Source organism: Coregonus clupeaformis, chromosome 25 (assembly GCF_020615455.1).
Source record: "Coregonus clupeaformis isolate EN_2021a chromosome 25, ASM2061545v1, whole genome shotgun sequence".
In the NCBI taxonomy this organism is placed as follows: Eukaryota; Metazoa; Chordata; class Actinopteri; order Salmoniformes; family Salmonidae; genus Coregonus; species Coregonus clupeaformis.
The window spans coordinates 36,850,215-36,877,119 of NC_059216.1; the positions used below are offsets into that span (position 1 = coordinate 36,850,215).

Below are 26,905 nucleotides of genomic sequence, written 5' to 3' on the forward strand. Positions count from 1 at the left end.
TTTAGGGGACAGGTTTAGATTATTCCAAGAGAACTCTGGTATCTAGTTGAATATTTAATACTTATTGATGCTATGGTGCACCATGTAAAACTGCTGTTAAGAACTGTGGTGAGAAAGACTTCCAATGGGCAAATAAACTTAGAAAGAAAACAAGTAGGCAGCCAGTGCACGTTTTCTTTCTGGGATTACATTTTACATTTTTGTCATTTAGCAGACGCTCTTATCCAGAGAGTGAGTGCATACATTATTTTTTTAATATTTTCATACTGGCCCCCCGTGGGAATCGAACCCACAACCCTGGCATTGCAAACGCCATGCTCTACCAACTGAGCTACATCCCTGCCGGCCATTCCCTCCCCTACCCTGGACCAATTGTGCGCCGCCCCATGAGTCTCCCGGTTGCGGCCGTCTACGACAAAGCCTGGATTCGAACCAGGTTCTAGTGGCACAGCTAGCACTGCGATGCAGTGCCTTAGACCACTGCACCACTTGGGAGGTTACCTACCATAGTAGACCAAGTGGCAGCGGACAAAATCAGAAGATTTTGGATGGATTTAGAATATTTTATTTTAAAGTGGAACTAACAGCTTTTTAACTACTTTGCAGATATGAAACAGACAATCATAATATCAGTCAAACATATCAAATTCCCAGTTTATGCTTAAAAAACAACTTTATAAGAGGTTTTAAAAATAGGTTCTATTTGACTCAAAATTCCATGACGTACAGTAAGGCATTATCGGCAGAATAGATGGATGCGGTTAAATGCATGATTAATATAATTCACCAATACATTTCTTGGTATTCCCAAAGATATTGCTATCAGGTTGTAAATCACAACTGGCCTAGTACATTTTTTGCTGACTCCACCCATTCGGGACTGCACTGTTTCAGTTTGACTCAATATTATGAACAAAAACGGACGACTGTAACTAAGGCTGGGAATGTAAATACAATCAAACAAAATGCAATCAAATGATCACAAGTCAGTCATAACATGGCTAATAGGCTAGTGCACATGTCAAACACAAGGCCCAATCAATAACCAAAAAACTAAACCTGCAACAAAACACCATGCAAAGGAGAAACATGTAGGCCTATTACAGCAACATTTGAGCAGTAGCCTAGGCTGGCTACTCAACTACAATACATTTTGAGTGCACCATACAGCTAGCTAGCTAGCTAGCTTATGGGAGGATGTCATGTCATTGGAGGAGTGAGTGACCAACTTTTCGTATTTGCAGAAATCCATTCAGGTATATTTTGTGGCTTTTGGCGAATGCGTTCTAATGATCTAAAGTCACGCTGTTGCTACAGCCTGTAATCACAGTCCAGTTCAAAGTGAATGATGGCAGGCCGGTGTGGCAAATTGATAATTTGCATATAGGCCTACTGTAGCTCTGATTGGCTATGGCGCACCGGTCTGTGTAGACACCGGTCCTGGACAAGACAGATGTTTTTATTAGGTTTTATTTACTGCAGTGTCTATTAATTTTCCAAACGCAAGGCCGCTTTCCCACTCTATATTTCTATAGAATTTTCACAAATGCCTTACTATACTTAATTCTATTAATTTATGATAACGTGAAAATGACCATATCGAAGCACTCGCTTGTCAGAAAATGTAAAAGTATGTGTCATATTCTGTCTGGGGGTGTATATGAACAGATTTCAATAAGATATAATGTTGCTAAAACGCTGTCAGTTCCACTTTAAGGGAAAACGCTTCATGTTTATTTGGAATATTCCGATATTTTGAACCAAATGATATGGACCTCGATTAGCTTATTTTTCTTGGAAGATTTTTTATTCATAAGATTAAATGGGCAGAGAAGAAACTGAAACATGTTGGTTGAAATCATCAGTAAATATGAAAAAACTAAAAAGCAGTATAGGTACCAAAATACAGTACTTGTTGACAAATGTACATTTTCTTTTGAAGTTCATGTACTCGTCTGTACATTTCCCTTTATTGTATTGTGTGTTATTGTTCAATAAAACAAACAAAAAAAATAACATTTTCTCAAATCAACCTTAAAGGGGCAATCTGGAATTGCTACATCCATTTTGTTTAACTTATACATTAATTATATATACCCATTGATTCTTGAAGAATATACCTTATAAATGACTCATGAGCTTAGTTCAACTGTCACATCAGAACCCAAAATATAAGCTTGTTTTACTCCAATGTTTATAAACATTGTAAATGTAAACAAACATTGTATAGCCTCAAAACATGGTTAAAACTAATGTTGATGGTCAGTCCTTGCATCCATAGCTCTGTCTATGAATTTTAGAGTGGTTACATTTCTCCAGGCCCATCCCTCAGCTTTTCACCAAAACAGAGGCGGGTAACAGTTTGTTATTGTTTCAACTGCGGATTGGCCTTTTAAGTGATATACAGTATTATTGTACTCTTTAGGGATAACAATACATAGACAGAGTTGCTTTCCTAAAATGATAAGTGCTGGTTTAGGTTAGCTAAAAGTGACCTCAGTCAGTTGTCTGATAAGCAAATAAACTGTGCGATCTAGCTACATAACGTGAACCTGACACCAGTCTTTGTCACAATGCTGCACTGGAAGCCAATCTTACCTATGTAATTGCTGGGATGATAACCCTCTTCATTCAAACAGACGCTCTACTCAGACTCACTATTGTAACATTAATCCTATCTGAGGTTTGCAGTGAAATGTGTTTCTTGGAATGGAAATTAAAGTTCCACAGAAGATATAAAGTTCTGGAATCCTTTTATGACAGTCAGCCACATTTGCACGTCTGATTACTTGAAATTGATAAACCATGTGCACATTTGCATTGCTAAATGACGCTCATCGTCTTTGAATAGCTCTAGGCATGTATGATCATTTTGAATGAGATAGTAGTTGGTGTGAAACCTGCATAAACAAGTAGAGGAAGTGCAGTTACTACCACCTGTAACAACCCTGATGTTATGACCTCTATGATACTGCCTGATCACTAGGCTGGATAGTATTTAATGAAACCTCAGGTGTTGATGGAATAGAGTGTTTTTTTCATTTGAATGTGTGTGTTTTCAGAATGAGCTGTGGTTCAGTGAGGTAGACAACGTAGACTGCCCTGTTCTGCTCTCAGGTACGATCACCAGCTAAATCTCTAGATTCTGAAACCATAATATTGACACCTGTAGCCAATCAGCCGATAACATCTCTGTGTGTTGTCTTCAGAGGCGTGTTTCCACAATAGAAAAGTAGGGGTTCCTATACCAGCAGTCATGCTAGCTACCCTGTCCTGTCCTCCCTGTCCACATGTGTTCTATATCAATACACCCTACACTCTAAGACACACACATTCTGTAGTCTCTCTCTCTCTGGGTTGTTTTGCAACACTTAAAGCCGACAGGTATAATGCTTAATAACTTTGTAACTGATCAAAATGGCAGTTATTTAGTCAGGATCATTATGAGATGACAATACGACATTACAAGGGGGGTGAACATGCTCATGAGAAGTCTCACAAAGCCTTGTAAGCCCATAATAATGGGTTACACTTGTCATCGTAGTAAAATGTTACCAATTGTTTCACATAGACAGAAGGACGGAAGACCCTGGTCTGTGTCTTGTTTGTCCATGCAAATGTCAACCACAGATTTCCCGGGTGTGGTCAGTCTACATAGCCACCAGGTGAGAAAGGAGGACTGACATTTGTTACAGACAAACTCAGAGCCCATGTGACCGAGGTTCATTTGAATCCTGATTTGATTTTAAATGTAAAGTACACACTAAGTCCCTTTTTGGCTTTCCTAAACAAATTTCCTCCCGTGGCTTACTGAGGCGACTGTGGGCCCAGCTGGACAGTGTGTGTGTGTGTGTGTGTGTATGACAGAGAGCATACATAGTCAGTGATTTGTCTTAGATTTTCATCAAACTTAACCTTCCTAACTCATAGCATCGATCGGTTTTAAATGCTCAAAATCATGAAATCAAATTGATTTATAAAGCCTTTTTTACATCAGCAGATGCCAAAGTGCTATAAAGAAACCCAGTCTAAAACCCCAAACAGCAAGCAATGCAGATGTAGAAGCACGGTTAATGACAGCACAAAGCGAGAAACAAGCAGTTAGTCAAATCAGGTAATGGAGCTATAAGATGACAGCCAAGAAGAGATGAACAAGATAAGACTGCTTTTACATTCAATTGAAATGTGTTAATCTGCGCCCTCCATTTGGCAAATCTGACCATAACTCTATCCTCCTGATTCCTGCTTATAAGCAAAAACTAAAGCAGGAAGCACCAGTGACTCGGTTAATAAAAATGTGGTCATATGACGCAGATGCTAAGCTACAGGACTGTTTTGCTAGCACAGACTGGAACATGTTCTGGGATTCTTCAGATAGCATTGAGGAGTACACCACATCAGTCACTGGCTTCATCAATAAGTGCATCGATGATGTCGTCCCCACAGTGACCGTACGTACATACCCCAACCAGAAGCCATGGATTACAGGAAACATCCGCACTGAGCTAAAGGGTAGAGCTGCCGCTTTCAAGGAGCGGGACTCTAACCCGGATGTTTATAAGAAATCCCGCTATGCCCTCCGACGAACCATCAAACAGGCAAAGAGTCAATACAGGACTAAGATTGAATCGTACTACACCGGCTCTGACGCTCGTCGGATGTGGCAGGGCTTGAAAACTATTACAGACTACAAAGGGAAGCACAGCCGCGAGCTGCCCAGTGACACAAGACTTCCAGACGAGCTAAACCCCTTCTATGCTCGCTTCGAGGCAAGCAACACTGAAGCATGCATGAGAGCACCAGCTGTTCCGGATGACTATGTGATCACGCTCTCCGTAGCCGATGTGAGTAAGACTTTTAAGCAGGTCACAAGGCCGCAGGGCCAGACGGATTACCAGGACGTGTACTCCGAGCATGTGCTGACCAACTGGCAAGTGTCTTCACTGACATTTTCAACATGTCCCTGACTGAGTCTGTAATACCAACATGTTTCAAGCAGACCACCATAGTCCCCATGCCCAAGGACACTAAGATAACCTGCCTAAATGACTACCGACCCGTAGCACTGACGTCTGTAGCCATGAAGTGCTTTGAAAGGCTGGTCATGGCTCACATCAACACCATTATCCCAGAAACCCTAGACCCACTCCAATTTGCATACCGCCCCAACAGATCCACAGATGATGCAATCTCTATTGCACTCCACACTGCCCTTTCCCACCTGGACAAGAGGAACACCTACGTGAGAATGCTATTCATTGACTACAGCTCAGCATTCAACACCATAGTGCCCTCAAAGCTCATCACTAAGCTAAGGATCCTGGGACTAAACACCTCCCTCTGCAACTGGATCCTGGACTTCCTGACGGGCCGCCCCCAGGTGGTAAGGGTAGGTAACAACACATCTGCCACACTGATCCTCAACACGGGGGCCCCTCAGGGGTGCGTGCTCAGTCCCCTCCTGTACTCCCTGTTCACCCATGACTGCATGGCCAGGCACGACTCCAACACCATTATTAAGTTTGCCGACGACACAACAGTGGTATGCCTGATCACCGACAACGATGAGACAGCCTATAGGGAGGAGGTCAGAGACCTGGCCGTGTGGTGCCAGGATAACAACCTCTCCCTCAACGTGACCAAGACAAAGGAGATTATTGTGGCCTACAGGAAAAAAAAGAGGACTGAGCACGCCCCCATTCTCATCGACGGGGCTGTAGTGGAACAGGTTGAGAGCTTCAAGTTCCTTGGTGTCCACATCACCAATGAACTATCATGGTCCAAACACACCAAGACAGTCGTGAAGAGGGCACGACAAAGCCTATTCCCCCTCAGGAGACTGAAAAGATTTGGCATGGGTCCTCAGATCCTCAAAATTCTACAGCTGCACCATCGAGAGCATCCTGACTGGTTGCATCACCACCTGGTATGGCAACTGCTTGGCCTCCGACCGCAAGGCACTACAGAGGGTAGTGCGTACGGCCCAGTACATCACTGGGGCCAAGCTTCCTGCCATCCAGGACCTCTATACCAGGCGGTGTCAGAGGAAGGCCCTCAAAATTGTCAAAGACTCCAGCCACCCTAGTCATAGACTGTTCTCTGTGCTACCGCACGGCAAGCGGTACCGGAGTGCCAAGTCTAGGTCCAAAAGACTTCTCAACAGCTTCTACCCCCAAGCCATAAGACTCCTGAACAGCTAATCATGGCTAACCAGACTTTTTGCACTGCCCCCCCACCCCATCTTTTTACGCTGCTGCTACTCTGTTAATTATTTATGCATAGTCACTTTAACTCTACCCACATGTACATATTACTTCAACTACCTCAACTAGCCGGGTGCCCCGCACATTGACTCTGCACCGGTACCCCCCTGTATATATAGCCTCCCTACTGTTATTTTATTTTACTTCTGCTCTTTTTTTCTCAACACTTTTTTGTTGTTGTTTTATTTTACATTTTTATTAAAAATAAATGCACTGTTGGTTAAGGGCTGTAAGTAAGCATTTCACTGTAATGTGCACCTGTTGTATTCGGTGTATGTGGCCAATAAAATTTTATTTTATTTTATTTGAAATCTGGTTGACAACAACCAGTATTTGTGGTTGAGAAATCCTTGAATAATGTGTTGAATAGGCTAATGTTGCTCTGGTTCGGTCTCACACCTGCTGTACCATGAGAAATGTTACGGGTCACAAGGAGGAAATTCTCTCCCTCTTCAACAACCAGTAAACAACCTGCATGCTTCATCTGCAAATATTGCTGTTTCCCCAGTGACTGTTTTAACCTTGACATTGCCAGAGACAGAAACTCAAGGGAGCTCAAATAGGACTCAAGGCACACCGGTCAGGTTTCATCACAAAAACACTGTATTCTTCTAGAGGTCATCAACAGCTAATCAGATACAGCCAATAAACCCACCAACTGTTCATTTGAAACTACTGAATTGCATAGACCTGGGTTCAAATAGTATCTGAAATCTTTCAAATACTTTGAGTGTTTGTTTGAGCCTGCCTGGAGTGCCCCGATGTGTGCGGTTTCCATGATTTGGGAATATTTTTGGGGGTTGTTCGCGCCAGGCAAGCTCAAACAAGCCCAGCTAAAGTAAATGAAGAAGAGGAGGAAGTAGAACAGAGCAACAGGAAGGTGATTTGGTACTGCCAGGCAACCTGAGGGGAGTGAGTAGGATATCAGGGCTTCTGGAGGTGGTTAACCCACAGGACTTTAAAAGCCCCTCATGCAGGGTGACACAGCCATGAATCTAGCTGAGGGCTGGTAATATAGTGGCTAACAGAGAGAGGACCGGGCTGAGAATATACTGGTTGGCTGGTTGAAAGGCTGTTTGAATCTGAAGGCTGAGAATATACTGTCTGAGACTAAGAGGGAGAGAGAGAGAGAGAGAGAGAGAGAGAGAGAGAGAGAGAGAGAGGGGGAGAGAGAGAGAGAGGGGGGGGTAGACGCTGTTATAATGTGAAGGCTGAAAATATACTGGCTGGTTTTTGTTCGGCTCCAGACACAACCACTTAGCAGATGAATGAAGCATGCTCCCTGCTCCCTGCTCCCTCTCCCGCACTAAGTCGCACGACGTGGCACCACACAACGCAGCAAGATGAGTGCTGCTGAGGCATTTCACACAGCCGTACAAGTCACAACCACTTGCACATACAGATACACACACTCACAGGGAACAGATCAAACTTTTTTAAGGAAACTGACCGTTCCTTCATAGCATTTAACACAGTAATCATTTAATAAATGTAGCTACAGTATTTCTATGCTAAAAGTGCTACCTGTAATGTGCGACTTCCCTTTTATCTTTCAACATCCTTTATACCTCCATTATCAATATCAAAACCAGGGAAGTGTTTTAGGAACTGAGTTACAGATGGGAATATTTTCATTTCTTTGCTTTCCTCTTTAGCTTAATTGCCAAGCTGGGCTGAGGGTATCAAGTTACTCCTCCACAGCCCGAGACTGACAGACAGAGACAGAGCGTTAACTCAGTGTTAGCTCAGTCCTGGCCTGAACTGACAAGAGACGTTTATTTTTAATAATAATTCCACAACAGTGGAGCCCTGGCAGTATTTGTATAAATTATAACTAAGTGGTTAGGCCTGGAGGTGATCTTGGTACTGGAGAGTGATTACAGACTCAGCTAACATATACTAACGCTGATAATTGGTCTATAGAGAAGAGAGAGAGAAGAGCTGCTTTCCATGGGGATAATATGCGGCTGCTGAAGACAAGCATATGAAATACTGTAATATACTCTATATAAATACTCGAACAATTACAGAGTATTACTGAAGACCCCACAGATTAATTTCCCATAGAGAAGAGAGAAAAGCTGCTGTCAAAGAAGGGAAGAGAAATGAGACTAATAAATAATTATAAGAATTTGGTTGGTGCTTATATTTGTCCTATTTCACACATGTACATGTGTATTAATACACGTGTGTGAATTGGAAATGTTTTTTTTTGCATATCTCCCTGAGACACCCTCGGAGAGTGTGGTCACGGCCAGGGTCTGTTATTATCAATGGCGACCCAGGAGCAATTATGGGTAAGTGCCGTGCTCAAGTGTATCTATAGGCTTGCGTTGTTGTTATTATTAGCGGCTTGGGTCTTTTTTAATATCGAGGAATATTTCACTTTCTCTGTTCATAGGAGTAAAATGAATTTGTGCATGAGGCAGAAATAATGCGGTGCGACTCGAGTTTTCGCCATCAGCTGGAAGACGATGTCCCTTTTTGGTCAGTGTCAGTGGAGGAAAGGGAGAGCGGAGGGATGCTGAGAGGCGGACCCTCCGTCTGCTGCTCTCTCCCTCCGCTGAGACTGACCATCAGATGCAGGCACCACCAGCCCAGTAAAATAAAAAGCAAATTATGTATGCTCACTAAGCTGTGCCTCACAAGTAATACAAGAGATTTATTACCGATGTGATCATATAGCCTACCTCAAATATATTTTAAATAAATGGCCTGAACAACAATGCATTGGCAGGACAATTCAAGTAAAGCCAATATTCGTTGATAATGCAATGGGCCTATAGCCTACTGCACAAACCTCATTGCTACAGTGCTGTTTTTAATTGGTTAATGTTGCATAGGCTTACATTTTTTAAGTAATAAAAGAAATACATTGAACGGTAGATCTCGGCTTGCATTTTGACTCAGAACGTGATCTTGACTCAGAAAAGGTTGGTGACCACTGTTCTAGAGTTTTCCCTGTTAACACTATCAACGTTTCCCTTTACTGTGGCAATTGTGATCGAATCAACACAATATTAGCCACTTTCAATGCAAAATACCGAAACAAAACGAACTATGCAAGAGATTTTGTTGTAGGCAGAACACATCGGAGTAGGATTCTATTGCATTGACAGGCATGACTCAGGCATATACTACACAGACCGGTGTGGCATAAACAATCAGAGCTGCAGTTGGCCAATATGCAAATAGACCATTGCCATATATGGATCTGTGCCGATTACTTTGAACTGGATTGTATTTACAGCATGAGCTGTCGTGAGTAGATGCGCTTGTTTTGAGATCAAAGCAAGAACTGCATGTAGCCACATGTGCACATTTTTGTTCATATCCTTTGCTAGTTAGTGATTTATTAGCCCAGTTATAGATAAATTGTAGTCAGCAATAGGGGAGTGATTGCTTCCTAGAAGAGCACAAAACGTGTACATTTCTAGACATCTTTGAAAAGCGAGTCCGGCAGTGTTGTATTTTGAGACAGGCTAAGTAGCCAATAGGCAGAGGGTAGCATAATTTGTCTGGTTCTCTGTAATAATGGTATGGGAATAATAATACATTTTATTTTGTAAAATGGTTTCTTGCATCAAACACAGCAACATTTTCAGTCACCTCCTTGTCTGAAGGACAACTGGATAAACAGGTTAATGTCAAGCCCTGTATGTTTTTTTGAAAATTGTCATGGAATGTAGTTGTACATTGAACACCACACATTGGATACTACTGTAGGCGGAATGATAGAACAGCTGTTAAAATGTTATGGGATGCATTTTCTCTATTGTTTTTAATGGTAGGCGGCGGCTTCTTCTTCTTCTTCTTCTTCTTCTTGGCGATCATACAATTTAAATGTGCATCCGCCATCTACTGTGCAGGATGGAAACAGGATTCCCCCCAAAACTGAACAAACTAAATCTAACAACTTTTCTGTTAAAAAAATAAAACAGATCTGATCCCTACACAGGCTCAAGGGAGGGCGGGCCATCTTCCGGCGCCAGTACCCCTTGCAAGTCTTCATATGTAAAATCCTTAAGTCCAAAAATCTTTTCTGCCACAGCCACAATAATGTCCAGTTTCTTAGACTTATTTTAGACTTGAGCCGTACAGTTTATAACTGTGGCAATGAATGCCACAAAATCCACCTTTTTAACACACAGGGTATATTTTGACTGGCAGCAAACATTTACTACAGGCTGTGGTGCATCCACTACCATATCTTCACTAGCATCACTTGTTTTCTCAACTCTTTTAAATCGCCTCCGCATAGGAGATTCGATTGACCGCTTTAACTTTTGCCACCTCAATCTCCTTCACACTTACAGGGCACTCCAGGAACTCGGGATCATGATCCCCACCACAATTGCAACACTGTCTACACACCGTTCTTCAGTATACACCGTCCATCTGCACACACTTGAAACATGGCCAAATCATTTAAATGTTTTACACTGCAGTGGTTTGGGGACGAAAGCTCTTACGGCGTATCTTACATAACCAAGCTTCATATGCGTAGGTATTTGCTCTTTATCAAAAAACAACAGGACCGACAGACTTTCTTCTTTTTCTCCATTCACCCAGCGGGTCAGACGCCGGACACCAACCACACCAGGAATTCTCTTCAGGTATTCAACCTGAACATCTGTTATAACCCCTGAGATGACTACTTTGACGGGTGCTCTACTTCGAAGTTCAAAGCACAAAACTTCTGTTGTCCGGATTCTTTTGAGGCCCACTGCAATCTTCCTCTGTTCTTCAGAAATACAATTAATCAAAATAAGTCCACTCCTGGTCACTCTGACAGACTCCACTTTTCCCAGCACATACTTCATCATTTTCGGCACCTCAAACAGGTCTCCAGCATATGCATCATCCTTACTCAACAAACACATCCTAACAAAAAGCGATTTATTATCATTCATATATGTATCCTCCACTCCAATTTAAACTATTCCCTTTTTGTTCCAGTAATCGACACTACTGTTGTCCATTCAGGACATTTATCTTCACCAACTTTGCTTGACGCGCTGCTTGATTCGAACTCCGCATCCACTTCCACTATCTCTCGTCCCGTTGAGACCGTTCGACTCGAGAAAGCTCTAACAACAACAACGCCTCATCCAGTCTCGGATTGGTTGGCGAGAGCAATTCTTGATTACTTCTTGGTTGCAGACGGCGATAAGATTCGTTGTCGCAACCAGAAATGTCTCGACTCACCGCTGTCAGGGTGCCCCATACCTGCCACCCATGCTGTCTCTGGAGACTTCAGTAATACACCACTGCTGAAGATGAGAATAAAAATACTGTAATATACTCTGCAATTCTTTCTGCTCCTTTCCTCAGTTTCATAAACAAAAACAATAACAGATGTGCTGTTTCACCTTATGCTAATTCCAGCTTTAAACTACTGAGGTCACCATGTTGTCAGTCAAGTCAGCATCCCTCCCATTTCCCAGAAAAGCTTTCATAGTAGACTCCTGCTAAAGATGGGAGTTAGACTGAACTCCTACAACATAACAAGACAGAACAATATTTTATAATTTGTCATAGTTGGCAATTGGTTTATCTGTTTTTTTTAATGTTCCCCAGAAATTCACCCACATAATCCACACTCACACAGTCACAACCTAACACATGCATACACACGTACACATACTCAAATGCATGCACAGACACACGCGCATGCACACGAGCGCAAGCGCACACACCATAGTGCCCTCAAAGCTCATCACTAAGCTAAGCAGCCTGGGACTAAACCCAGACTATTTTGCTGCGACTCGCTGTTTATTATCTATGCATAGTCACTTTAAACCTACCTTCATGTACATATTACCTCAATTACCTCAACTAACCTGTACCCCCGCACATTGACTCTGTACCGGTACCCCCTGTATATAGCCTCGTTACTGATATTTTATTGTGTAGTTTATTTAGTAAATATTTTCTTAACTCTTATTTTTCTTAAAACTGCATTGTTGGTTAAGGGCTTGTAAGTAAGCATTTCACAGTAAAGTCTACACCTGTTGTATTCGGCGCAAGTGACAAATACAATTAGATTCGATTTGACACACACGCACACACAAAGCAACAGTAGCGGGGTTTGTGGGCTGTTAGCCAGCAGAGAAGTTCCCCAACTGTCACCAGCCAGCCGCTCAGCACATACACGCTCACACATCAATTTTATATCCACTATAAAGCTGTCGTCTGTCCATAAACAGGCTGAGTGGCACACACTTTCACCTGGCTCTGTACACAGTCTCTGTCTCACTGCCCTGTCACAGGACCAGAGGGAGGGAGAGAACCAGAGAAAGAGAGCGAGAGAGAGACTTTCACCTGGCTCTGCACTGTCTCACTGGTTCACAGGCCTATCAGAGTCACAGTACAGCCCCAGAGGGGCGGAGCGCGGGAGGAAGAAAGAAGTCCCATTTGTTGTATTCTTTTCTCTTTAGATTGACTCAGAGTGAGTTCTTCTTACTGAAAATGTAGCAAAATGGCACTTGATACAGAGCATTTACTTATCTCTCTGTTAGAAATAGAACAAAATGTTGGATAACTTCCCTAATGAACAGCAGGTTGGTGTTTATTGTCATGAGTCTTGTCCTGGAGGCAGAACTGAGTGATTTCCCCTTAGATTCCCCGTAGGCCAGCTGCAAAGTCAACATTGGCTAGATTGAAAACATTTATGAAAATACAATTAATCTAAGGTTAGGCATTAAGGTTAGCAGTGTGGTTAAAGTTAGTTTAAACATCAGATTTTATGATTTTGTGGCTGTGCCAGCTAGTGACCACTCTGCAAAGCTGCCTCCAGAACAAAATTCATGACGAAAAACGCTAACCTGCTAATGAACAGGGAAATCAGAATACAGACAAAAAAACGATTGTTAGTATAAATGATGGTAATTGTTTTTCAGAGGTCACCATGTTTTCAGTTAAACTCCCACCAGGTGCACTTTGCCATGTTATTTGTCTACACACTAAATTACATAGGAACACACACCTGTTTCAGAGGGAAACATGAGGGTATACATTGAATGCCTGAACTGTGCTGAGTACAGGAAGATGAGTTATACTGTGTGCTGTCAAGGTTAAAACAAGGTGGACATGTCTACTGGCTGGCGGTACACTTACCCTTCGTTGCGGAAGATGGTTCTAAAGCAGTCAGCGAGACTCTTGTAGCTGTGTGGATCACTGGTGCCTCTCTGGATCTGAAACCTGACAGAAGACATCCCATTAGAACAAATATATTATACACTGAGTATACCAAATATTAGGAACAGCCCCCCCCCCCTCAGAACAGCCTCAATTCGTCGGGGCATGGCCCATGATGACGCCAATGGCACTTAAATCTTCTGTCTTGCCCATTCACCCTTTCAATGGCACACATACACAATCCATGTCTCAATTGTCTCAAGGCTTAAAAATCCTTCTTTAACCTGTCTCCTCCCCTTCATCTATACAAATTGAAGTGGATTTAACAAGTGACATCAATTATGAATTATAGCTATGTCATGGAAAGAGCAGGTGTTTTTAATGTTTTGTACACTCAGCGTACATTACAAACCTCAAAACACAGCTATGGCAAATCTATGGATTTCTGTTAAATGCAATGGGAATATGTACACATAAGTAAACCGTTTTTTAAATCCCAATGAGGATAAGTGATATGGCTGTTCTTTGAGAAACTCTCATCTTGGAATGTTGATTACATGCATGTCATGGATTGAATTCAAAGGGACATCATCATCCTAATTATCATGTAAATGTCCACACACTTATCCATTTCCTCTCCTCCTCCCTCCCTTCCTCCCTCCCTCCTCTTCCTCCACTCCTAACCACAGGTCCCTCCAGCCCAGAGGAGAAGTCAAACATTTACTTAACCCAGCCTATATCTAATTAGCCCCTCAACTCCCCAGGACCAGGACCAAGCTTTATGTAGCTAGCACTGAATGTTGCTAACACGCTAGTAAGAAGCATTGTAACAGCTCCTGAGTTACGTGTAAATGTTTTAATATGATAGAAGCAGTTGATGAGATTTTGTGTTGTACTAAACATGCTGCTAACCCCCTAATAAAGACGCCTGAGCTCTGTGTAAATATTTTACATGATACAACCGGTGGAAGTGAGGGGATACAGAGGGGTGGGCAGTAGGGCTGGGGTTTTGGTGAGGGGATGGCTGAGGGCTGCAGCGCATTGGCGACGCTGGGGGCGTGAAAGCTATAAACAGGGGTAGGTTGGGGGCCATCAAGGCTGGGGTATTGGGGAGAGGATGGTTAGGAAAGGTTAGGGTTATACATTTGGAGAAGAGAAGGTTGGGATGCTTTGAAATGATTTTATTTCCACTGCTGAAGGCCCTTTGGCTCTCTGGACATGACTCCTAGACCAATGAAAGGATGGCACAGCAAACAGAATCACCAATCAGCACATGAACTTAACAAAAGCACCCCTGAACATTACAATTATTATGAGAAACAACTGGAAGACAGAGGAAAGAAAGACAACGAGAGACAGAAGAGGGGCCAGTGACGGAGACATAGTGGAGAGGAGTCTGGGAGGAAGAAGAAAAAGATGCTCTCCTCATACGGCTCTCAATGGCAGGTCATGAGGTCAGCAGTGCCTGATGGAGCCATAAAGGGCCCCGGGGCCTAACAGGGGAGGATGGGTGAGGAGGGGGAGAAGAGTAAGAAGGGGGAGAGGGGACAAGGGGGGAGAGGAGTAGGGGTGATGATAGGGGAGGGGCAGGGGAGGAAGAGGAGGTTGGAGAAGAGGGAGGACGGGTGAGGTTTAGTGGGGTGAGCAGACCTCATATCGCCAACACATTAACATCTTACTGGGGTTGTCCCCAAAATCCTATTTGGTGGATTCCCCAATAGCTTGTAACCCGTGGCTGAGCCCCAGTTAAAACAGAGTAATAAAGAGACGTCCAACACCATATTAAAAGACAAGAAGAAAAGGAGTAGAAGAAAAGGGGACTATGAGAGAAAGGAGGGGGGTGTTAGGGGTGTAAGGGGGAATTGGGGTGCCGTAGGGTGGGGGCAGACCCAGAAGATTTAAGACCAGTGGGGCTTGTAAACAAATTCAAATCGAGCATAATTAAAGGCATATGAGTCCAGGGTCAAAGCTTGAAGGGGTCCTGTCCCTTAGTAACCCCTGATCCCGCTTGCTCTCGCTCTCTCGCCTCTCTCTCTCTCTTCTATCTCTCTCTCAGGGCCAGTTCGGCTCAGGGTCGGGGGGTGGGGGAGAGAGGTGGAGTGTGAGAGAGAGAGAGAGACAGAGAGAGGTGGATCAGAGACAGAGATGGAGAGAGCAGGGTAGAGGTAGAGGTGGCAGGGCCATGGTCCAGTCTCAGCCCCCTGACCTGGGGTCAGCTCATTTCCTCATGGCCCTTCTCTACCCTACCATAAAACCAGGACCAAACAGCTAGGCCCAGGGAGGGAGAGATAATGGGGAGGAAGCCTTAAGCCTCAATAGGAGGAGAGGAGGAGGAGGAGGAGGAGGAGGAGGAGGACGACGACCAGAGAGAAGGCCATGGCCCTGGAGGAGAAAGAAGCCTCGAGTAGAGAGGAGGGAGGTAGAGATAATGGGGAGGACCACAGAAATAGAAACCAGAGGAGAGGAGGCCTTTGGGCCTGGAGGAATAGGTAACCTCAGGCATCAGGGGTGTTGGTGTGGGAGGGTGTGACCACTAGCTACTAGTGTTGACTTGCCTTTCACAATCAATGTGAAGAAGAGCTGAAATGACAAATACTGATCATGACGATCGTCATTTGCCCTGCAAGAGAATATCGAGTTTGACAAGGCATGAGTTCTGTAGAGTAGATAAGGAGTTTTATGAAGTAGACAAGGAGATTCCAGTGTTAATGTGAGCCAGACGAACGCTGAGCGTTTTGGTCGGCTGGTAGAGAGAGAGATAAGCTGGCGTCAGTGAGTGACTCTGCTCTGGCGGATCCTCTCGGCCTTGGATCCTTGGATCCTTGGAGCCAGGAGCAGCCGTCTTGGCGTCGTAAACTCAGCAGACAGACAGAACAGGAACCAGAGGAAAGCCCAGGGGCTCCTTTAAAACATCACGCTCCCAGCATCCCTCTCTCCCTCCCTCTCTTCCCGGGCCCGAACCAGACGAGATATACTCAGAGGTGATGAGATGTGTGAGTTCATCGACAGTCACTACTCCCCTCCTCTCCCCTACTTTGACAGTAATCAACTCTCCACTCCCAAGACCCACCCACCTCCACTCTTTGTGGCCCTGGCCCGGTTCTACAAGCCCTGGGAGCTTCACCATGAGGCTGGCCAGGTGAGGGGGTAAGGGGGTGAAGGACAGGGCAGATTGGTGCTTCTGTGAGCCCATAGCATTCAGGGTTAAATACTCCTCCATCCCTTCACCCCAACCACCTGACCCCAACCTCCCTATAAAAGACACAGATCCTAGATCCGATGCTGCGTCCCAAATGGCACCCTAGTCCCTTTACCCTTTACAGTGCACTACTTTTGACCAGAGCCCATAGGGGCCTGGTCAAAAGTGTAGTGAACTATGTAGCAGCAGTGTTTCAGGGCCAAACAGAGCACCATGGACCAGGGGCAGTGTCCCCCAAAGTATCCCAGAGGTAAATGGGGACCGGGGCTTGGGGGCCGACCAATTTATTTATATATAAACACTAGATGACTGACAGAGGCCGCTATTTTGAAGTCACTGCACCTCCATCTTGGCACTCCCCCACCATTGTAAAAAATATTTTGGAAGCTATTGAAATGCATTTATTAATGTCTACATTTGTTTTTGCCAAGTTTATTCTATTACAGACACCGGCACACTTTTAAATTGTATTATGCGAGCTAAACAAACAAACAAAAAAAATAACCCTAAAAATCCTTAAAGTATAAAGTTCTAATGTTACTGTCGTCACTACAACAAAAAATACTTAGATACATGTCATTTTGTCCTTGAAACATTTAATTGAAATACTGTCGAATTCCATTCATTCCTATGAAGGACTGCTTCTTCTGAGGAGTGCCAACATGGCCGACCGGTGGCTTCAAAGCCTCTCATTGGCCAATACATATCATCAGCAATCCAGGGCTTATATACATCATTGGGACCGACAAGCATGCACGCACACACATGCGCACTCAGACACACGCAAGCACACACAATAATGATGGTTTAAAAGAACTGCCGATGGGAAGGGCCAGGGGTTATTGGGTTGATCAAAAGGCAAGAGGTTTGATGAGCCTGATTTTAAAAGGGCAGGCCGCTCTTTTAAAAGGAGTCTTTTAAATGTGGCCTTGTTAAATTGTGTTGGGTATTCCCTATGCGAGAGGAGAGGAGAGGAGAGGAGAGGAGAGGAGAGGAGAGGAGAGGAGAGGAGAGGAGAGGAGAGGAGAGGAGAGGAGTGGGGTAGAGCGAAGGAGAGGATAGGTGAGGAGAGAGGAGAGGACGGGAGGGGGCACTCAGTCTCTCCCATAAATGACATTTAGCACTTCAAACCCCTCCTATCCAAAATATTCATTGTAAATAATAAATACGATGGAATTATGATGTAAATAGTTCCAGAGCCCTATATTTATTACATCTAAGATTAGAAAATACGTCATGTGCTCCCTCGTAAACGTTTTAATAGCTTAGCGTCAGATAGTGGTTGTTTGTTGGTATCTATGTGGACAGTTCTCTATAGAGCCAGTCCCAGAGTCCCATTCTTGGTCTGTCAGCTTACACCTTCCTGCATGCCAGAGTGTAAAGTGCCCTGACAGAATAGGAAATAAACGAGAGAGGTGGAAAGATTAAATGAGTGGTGGAGAGAGAGAGGGGAAGAGAGAGAGGGGAAGAGAGAGAGAGGCAGAGAGAGAGAGAGAGAGAGAGAGAGAGAGAGAGAGAGACCCAAAGAGAGTCAGGCTCTGTTAGTTATCTGTCATTTGAAATCTGAAGTGCATAAGAGAACCCAGAAGGCAGCATTAAAAGGAAATCATTTTTTTACAGCCAGACAGTTAATGTTAATGAGGGAGATCATAAAGATGGCAGAAGTCCATAGCATCGGTACATGAGGTTAAGGGCAGGGCAGCTTTCTAACCTACAATGATACAACATGGAACTCAGAGGGCAGGGTAACACCCAATCAGAGCCCCAGTTAGGTAGGACCAATCGCTCGTCAGAGCAGGGAGGGAGAGACCAAAACAAAATGGTTCCTCTCTAACATCCGCCGAGAGATTGCCTGGATAAATCACTATGTTACTGTATTGACCAAATCGCTTAGTGTAGAGCTAGTTAACGACTCGAATACATTCAAATATAGTGATATCTTTACAGGATGTCTGCTATATAGCAATGGATTACGGCCTTATCTTCTCATATTAGTGCTCATAAAGTTTGATGATAATTCCAGGAGACATGCACACTTTAAAGTGATAGATGAAAAAAGTCAACAACAGGGAAAAGTAATAAGACCAAATCCCATTCAGAAATAAAACACATTCTTTCCTTGACAAACTTTTAGTGGAGAGAGGGAGGAGGAAGGGAAGAGGAGGATGCCAATAAAGCCGATCCTTCGGAGGGAAAGAGATAAAGAAGAAGAGGGGGAAGATGAGAGTAGGAGAGGAGAAGAGAAGGAGAAAGGAAGTGATAAACTCATGGCGCTTGTGACCCGGCAGGACTCCAGGGTTTGGTCTGGACCAGGCCAGGTTGGGTTTCACCTACACCACAGGCCCACTGGACGAGAGCGAGAGAGAGCGAGAGAGAGAGAGCGAGAGAGAGAGTGTGTCAGAGAGAAAGAAAGCGTATACGTGTGTGTGAGCATCCATGCGTGCCCACGTATGTGTACCTAACCCAGGTTATGAAGGCGTCCATGTTGTAGGGGAGGAAGGGAGGGAGGCTGTTACAGGTGATCACAGATTCACAGCCATGACATGACTACTACCGCTGCCTTCTGTCTCCCATTGCCCCTAACCCTGTCTCCTACTAAAGGCTAACTACTTCCCAGCCGAAACAGTTCGGAAGAGTTTGTGCATATATTATGACAATTTTGTTACCTGGGTCTAACTCCTGAGTGGCGCAGTGGTCTAAGGCACTGCATCGCAGTGCTAACTGTGCCACTAGAGATCCTGGTTCGAATCCAGGCTCTGTCGCCGCCGGCCGCGACCAGGAGACTCATGGGCGGCGCACAATTGGCCCAGCGTCGTCCAGGGTAGGGGAGGGAATGGCCGGCAGGGATGTAGCTCAGTTGATAGAGCATGGCGTTTGCAACGCCAGGGTTGAGGGTTCAATTCCCACGGGGGGCCAGTATAAAAAATAAATATAAAAAAATATGTATTCACTAACTGTAAGTCGCTCTGGATAAGAGCGTCTGCTAAATGACTAAAATGTAAATGTAAATGTTATATTTTTGTTCGTTTTTGACTTTTTTCATTTAGAAATACTGCACCAAACATCTTAGTCAGATGTAAAATTGCTCGACTAAGATCTCCTCTGCAAAAATGTCAAAATGAATGACAGATTATCTTTTTGAGGAAGTGTATACTGTATACTGCGTCTCAAAATGGACAAACAGTACTATTGCCACTTTCTTCTCGTTTTTCAAGCGAAGGTCTTTTAAGGGAGTATGCGAGCACAGTCGTTCGGTTCGCCTAGCTGACTTCGGCTTGCCGCCAGCCGAACTGAAGCATGCTGAAGCATTTACCCCAACTCCTACTGGCCCTAACCCTGTCTCCTACTGGCCCTAACCCTGTCTCCTACTGGCCCTAACCCTGTCTCCTACTGGCCCTAACCCTGTCTCCTACTGGCCCTAACCCTGTCTCCTACTGGCCCTAACCCTGTCTCCTACTGGCCCTAACCCTGTCTCCTACTGGCCCTAACCCTGTCTCCTGCTGGCCCTAACCCTGTCTCCTGCTGTCCCTAACCCTGTCTCCTACTGGCCCTAACCCTGTCTCCTACTGGCCCTAACCCTGTCTCCTGCTGTCCCTAACACTGTCTCCTGCTGTCCCTAACCCTGTCTCCTACTGGCCCTAACCCTGTCTCCTACTGGCCCTAACCCTGTCTCCTGCTGTCCCTAACACTGTCTCCTGCTGTCCCTAACACTGTCTCCTGCTGTCCCTAACCCTGTCTCCTGCTGTCCCTAACCCTGTCTCCTACTGGCCCTAACCCTGTCTCCTACTGGCCCTAACCCTGTCTCCTACTGGCCCTAACCCTGTCTCCTGCTGTTCCTAACACTGTCTCCTGCTGTCCCTAACCCTGTCTCCTACTGTCCCTAACCCTGTCTCCTTCTGGCCCTAACCCTGTCTCCTACTGGCCCTAACCCTGTCTCCTACTGGCCCTAACCCTGTCTCCTGCTGTCCCTAACACTGTCTCCTGCTGTCCCTAACCCTGTCTCCTACTGGCCCTAACCCTGTCTCCTGCTGGCCCTAACCCTGTCTCCTACTGGCCCTAACCCTGTCTCCTGGCTAACCCTGTCTCCTGCTGGCCCTAACAGGTCCTCCTGTCTCCTACTGGCCCTAACCCTGTCTCCTGCTGGCCCTAACCCTGTCTCCTACTGGCCCTAACCCTGTCTCCTGCTGGCCCTAACCCTGTCTCCTGCTGGCCCTAACCCTGTCTCCTGCTGGCCCTAACCCTGTCTCCTGCTGGCCCTAACCCTGTCTCCTACTGGCCCTAACCCTGTCTCCTACTGGCCCTAACCCTGTCTCCTACTGGCCCTAACCCTGTCTCCTGCTGTCCCTAACCCTGTCTCCTGCTGTCCCTAACCCTGTCTCCTACTGGCCCTAACCCTGTCTCCTACTGGCCCTAACCCTGTCTCCTGCTGTCCTAACACTGTCTCCTGCTGTCCCTAACACTGTCTCCGGCCCTAACCCTGTCTCCTACTGTCCCTAACCCTGTCTCCTGCTGTCCCTAACCCTGTCTCCTACTGGCCCTAACCCTGTCTCCTACTGGCCCTAACCCTGTCTCCTGCTGTCCCTAACCCTGTCTCCTACTGGCCCTAACCCTGTCTCCTACTGGCCCTAACCCTGTCTCCTACTGGCCCTAACCCTGTCTCCTACTGGCCCTAACCCTGTCTCCTACTGGCCCTAACCCTGTCTGGCTGGGACCCATATGTCAACTCATATACTGTGAGTGTGTGTGTGTGTGTGTGTGTGTGTGTGTGTGTGAGTGTGTGTGTGTGTGTGTGTGTGTGTGTATATATATATTGTGACGTCACGAGAGGCTACACAGCTTTCAGCGGGATTGCTCAAGTAGTGCAAGGAGACAAGGTTCAAACAAAACAAGGATTTTATTATAGGTCTTGGGAAATTAACGAAAATATAACAAAATTCTGTTCTCTTGTGGCTCTTTAAGGGTTAACAGTTCAGGGATGTCTCTTCCACATCCAAAATCATAATTCTCACTCGCTCAGATAACTTTTCCCCAGCCTTACTGTAGTCCACGTTGCAGCTAGTGGCCAACCCAGCAAAAAGTCCTTCCAAATGTCTCTCACGTATTTCCACAGGTGCATATATCCAAAGGTGAGTATTTCCCAAAGGTAAGTATCTCCAAATCCTTATATTCCTCATGGAAGTGGACGTGCAGCACTCTTGTCCTCCAGAGAGCCCAGGTTGGAGACTGTGTCTCTTCACCCCCACACACTCCCTCAGTGTGTCTCTTCCCTTCCCAAACCATCAGCTCCTCATTTGTTTCAGCTGCGTGGGAAGATTGGCCATAGAGGGGTGGAGTTCCCGACCATACCAGCAGATGGAGCCATAGCTGTCTGGGTTTGCAGCCACCTCAGGGGGATGTAACGTCCCTCCAGGACACAGCCTCTCGTGACATCACACATCCCCCTCCTCGGGACCGACGTCCTCGTCGGGTAAAGGCAGCGAAGAAGGCATCACGCCGGGAGAGGGCGTCCGCATTGCCGTGGTGCTTGCCAGCCTGCTCTCTCTTCAACTCCTCCACCTCTAGGACCAGGGACTCAGCCTCCTGTTGTCTCTCCTTGAGTTTCTTACTGAACGCATCAGCCTTGGTTTTAGCAGAGTTTAGCTTCTGTTGAGCAGCTTTCAGTTCCTTCTCTCTCTCTGCCTCCGCATTCTTCATCTTGTTCTCCAACACCTTGTACTTCTCCTCTGCCTTCTTCTGGACCTCCTTACTACTGCGCAGGGTCTCCTCACACTCCTCGATGGTCCTGCGCAGCCTCTCCAGCTCCTCCTGTTGCTTATGGAAGGAGCTCTGTTGGAGTTTAGCCTGGAGGATATCTAACTCTTCTGTCTTCATGTCTAACTGTTGCTTTAACAAACGATACCTCTCAGCGGTCCCCTTCAGACCAGACAGTTCTTTGTCCAGATTCTGTAGCTCCGTCTCTGTGTCGGTCTGGGCACCTGCCATCCCTATCAGAGCCCGGGCGGGAGTGAGTAACTCGGAGGATTGCACCGGAGCCTTCCCAGGATGAGTCTTGCCTCTCCGTTTCCGAGGTACTCGGGTTATCCTCTCCTGAGACTCTCTCCAGAGTGGGTAAAAGGCTGGGCAGTCTCGTCCAATTAGGACAGGGACGGGGAGGGAATCAACCACCCCCCGCCGTCGTGTGTATGGTTCCCCGTGTGCTGGTCATTGTAAGTTCAGTAATGGGGTATTCTCTGGTGTCCCCATGGACACAGGAAACTGGGAGGACTTTCCCCGGGGTCAGACACGTTGGGCCCACCAAATCCTTACGCACCAGGGTGGCCCGGCTACCAGAATCCAGTAAGGCCTCCACATCATGGTGATTCACCGTTACCGGGCAGGTGGGGGGTCGATCTGGGCCGCCATCTACGACTCCCAAGAGCGAGGCAAAACGGTGTGTGGGTGCTGAGCTGGAGGACTCCGCAGTGGGCATAGGTTCATCGGCTGGTTTCCCACACTGCCAGGAGATATGTCCCATCTCCCCACACCGGTAACACTGTCGAGTTTCCCCCTCCTGGTGTACTCTTCTTGGACCCGCCTGGTTTCTGGCTCCCCCTGGAGCCGGGATAAGTCCTGACGTGGCTGGGTTCGAGACCTTGGGGTCCTTTGGACGGGTTCTTCCCATTTGTGGTGGGGCCGCACTCCTGGGGTCTTTTCGGGAAGCATTCAGCATCTCCGCTGTGGCCTGGTACTTTTCCACAGCTTCCACGGTCAGATCAGCCGTGGTCAAGGCCTGTTGACTGATGAACCGTTTTGCCTCATAAGGCAGGGCGCGTAGGTAACGATCCACCACAACGGCCTCCACCACCGCCGCTGCTGTATTCCTCTGCGGATCCAGCCATTTCCTTGCGATTCGGACAAGTTCATGCATCTGCGCCCGAGGAGGTTGGTCTGGTTGGAAGGTCCAGCTGTGAAAGCGCTGGGCCATACCAAACTTTGTGAGTCCATATCTGCTGAGGATCTCAGACTTCAGGGCATCATAGTCAGTACCCTGGTCAGGGCCCAGGTCCCGGACAGCATTCAGCGATTCCCCGGTTAGAAAGGGGGCTAACAGACCAACCCACTGTTGCTTGGGCCAGGCTTCCCTAGTGGCCGTGGCCTCAAATGCATGCAGGTATGCCTCAATGTCATCGGTAGCTCCCATCTTAGATATAAAGTCACTTGCCTTTATTGGGCGGGTATTTTGGACCACCCTCTGTCTCTGCAACTGCAATTCCTCTGCCTTCAGAAGGTTGGCTTTCTTTTGCTCCTCCAAGAGAGCCACGTTTGCTTGCATCTGGGCTTGCTGGCCAGCAACAAGGGCTTTCAATATGTCCTCCATTTCAGTCGGGCGGGGAGCCTACGGCCAACTTGGAAAACTGGGTGATCAAACCTTCGGTATCCTCCTCTGACATGCACTATTAACGCTTGAGCGTGCCCGTATTCTCCACCATCTGTGACGTCACGAGAGGCTACACAGCTTTCAGCGGGATTGCTCAAGTAGTGCAAGGAGACAAGGTTCAAACAAAACAAGGATTTTATTATAGGTCTTGGGAAATTAACGAAAATATAACAAAATTCTGTTCTCTTGTGGCTCTTTAAGGGTTAACAGTTCAGGGATGTCTCTTCCACATCCAAAATCATAATTCTCACTCGCTCAGATAACTTTTCCCCAGCCTTACTGTAGTCCACGTTGCAGCTAGTGGCCAACCCAGCAAAAAGTCCTTCCAAATGTCTCTCACGTATTTCCACAGGTGCATATATCCAAAGGTGAGTATTTCCCAAAGGTAAGTATCTCCAAATCCTTATATTCCTCATGGAAGTGGACGTGCAGCACTCTTGTCCTCCAGAGAGCCCAGGTTGGAGACTGTGTCTCTTCACCCCCCACACACTCCCTCAGTGTGTCTCTTCCCTTCCCAAACCATCAGCTCCTCATTTGTTTCAGCTGCGTGGGAAGATTGGCCATAGAGGGGTGGAGTTCCCGACCATACCAGCAGATGGAGCCATAGCTGTCTGGGTTTGCAGCCACCTCAGGGGGATGTAACGTCCCTCCAGGACACAGCCTCTCGTGACATCACAATATATATATATATATACACACACACACATACACACACATACATATATATATATATATATATATATATATATCTGTATGTGTGTGCGAATGTGTGTGTGTGTGTGTTTGAGTTCAGATAAACATGACTGGTGTGGTTCTCCACCTTGAAGCTCAACATGATTTCATAATTTCCCTTCGAAATTCGACGTATTATGGATGAACGTCTATTTTTGATGCATTCATTCCGCGTGGTTACAGGGTTAAAACAGAAACAACTCAAAAGGCTAGCAGTTTAGGCATTAATTCCGAGTGGTTAAGTTTAGCGTGGTTAAGTTTTCCATCTACTATCATCAAGTATTCTTACGTCTTGCTAGATAATGATGAAGTGCGGTTGCGCAGTGGTCTAAGCAGCATGCTCCGGCTCCGAGCATCACAGTGTTCATGCCCAGTGCTGGGCAACCTTTTTTTTATGAGCTCCAAGGAAGGCACATATCGACGTTCTGGGGACCTTTCAAACGTCAGAAATCGAAGTCTACTTCTAGTGATCAGGCTGGTGAAGCTACTTCTCTCTCTCCCTGGGACCCAGATGTCTACTCCTCATCTACTGTGACCCCTCAGCCCTTGGATCATACTGTGCTGATCAGACTTCTGTCTCAGACCAGGGCAGGAAGAACAGCATAAAACTAGCTGATGAGAGACCGAAGACGGGTGACAGAAAGGTCAACTAGTAGTAGTAGAGGAATAGGAAGATAAAGCGATTCAATGGTGTCCATGAATATAACTTTTGAATCAATGTCAACAGAAAGAGCAGAAAACAAATATCTGAGCTCAAAATTCACCATGCGGATGACGATTCGCCTACCTTGCTGAACATTTTAACATTTACATTCTAGTCAATTAGCAGATGCTCTTATCCAGAGCGACTTACATTTAAGTCGCTCTTAAGATAGCTAGGTGGTTGTCTCACCTAGCTGTCTTAACCACATATCACAATCATAGTAAGTACTGAACTTCCTCAAAATAAGTGGAAAGTACAGGTTAAGCTAGAGGAGATCAAAGCAAGAAAATAAGTGCTGAGCACAAGCCAGGATATCTAGAGATAGCACCGTACATCCTATCCCAGCCCAAAGGACAGGAAAGTAAGCTCCACTTTGAAGTGAGGAAATGCTGCATGGTTTTGGAGACTTCTCTGACAGCGGGGGCGACTTGGCCGTAACACACGCACACACAGACACACGCGCTTTCCAGACAGAAGACAACTATCCTGCGCGTTTCCTTGGTCCTTGGTGAAACCCAAACCTCTATATTTCTGCCCTGTGACAATCCCTTCTTCTCCTCTCCTCCTCGCTCCCCTGCCTCCCAAGGACCAGCCCAGTGCTGTGTGTGTGAGAGAGCGAGAGAAGAAATGTGAAGGAGGTTCCAGATGCCACCAGGCGTCCCGAGACGCTGAAACAAGTCCTTTACTGCCACTCTAAAACGGCTCATTTCAGACGCAGTTGTAGTATTTAAACAATGAAATCTTTGTAACATAATGCGTTGGGATGTTTGTGACAATGACACCTCCTAGGAGTGGTCCTGTTTAATACCCCGTCATAATGTGTAGTGTGTCACACCCTGGCTCTGGGACTCATTATGTTGAGCCAGGGTGTGTTCATTTCTGTGTGTGTATTTCTATGTTGGTGTTCATTCTAGTTTGTTGTATTCTATGTTTGCCTGAGTGACTCCCAATCAGAGGCAACGAGTGTCAGCTGTTGGCTGGTTGTCTCTGATTGGGAGCCATATTTAAACTGTATGTTTTCCCTTTGTGGTTGTGGGTTTTTGTTCCGTGTTCGGTCATTGATACCGTGGACGTCACGAGTCGTGTTTTGTTTTGTATTTTGACGCTTTAACTAATTAAAGTCATGTTTGTTCATCACGCTGCGCCTTGGTCTACTCCTTACCTCGACCTTGACAGAAAAACCCACCATGCAACGACCAAGCAGCGTGTCCAGGGGCAGCTCTTGGGCTGGACATGGGAGGAAGCGCCGGGAGAAGAGACGGTGGAGGCGCGCCGTAAAGAGGAGCTACGGCGTGATCAGGGTCATCTACGGACGGTCGTGAGGCAACCCCAGAAAATGTTTAGGGGGGGGCACACGGCATGGACGACGGGGCTGACGGAGGAGAAAAGGGGGCGGATCCAGAAGGCCACCAGGCCAGGGGTACACCGCCCTGTACGTCCTGTGCGGATGC

At 46.1% G+C, this 26,905-nt stretch overlaps 1 protein-coding gene across 3 annotated transcripts in view; it reads right to left on the reverse strand.

Annotated features, from left to right (window-relative positions):
* The window catches only part of slc25a21 (solute carrier family 25 member 21), a 145,819-nt gene that overhangs the window by 37,188 nt on the left and 81,726 nt on the right, over positions 1 to 26,905 (reverse strand). For all 3 annotated transcript variants that reach the window (XM_041848150.2, XM_041848148.1, XM_041848149.2), the window contains exon 4: positions 13,383 to 13,466. In XM_041848150.2, coding sequence (XP_041704084.1) covers positions 13,383 to 13,466 — 84 coding nt within the window. The remainder of the gene's footprint in view (positions 1 to 13,382; positions 13,467 to 26,905) is intronic.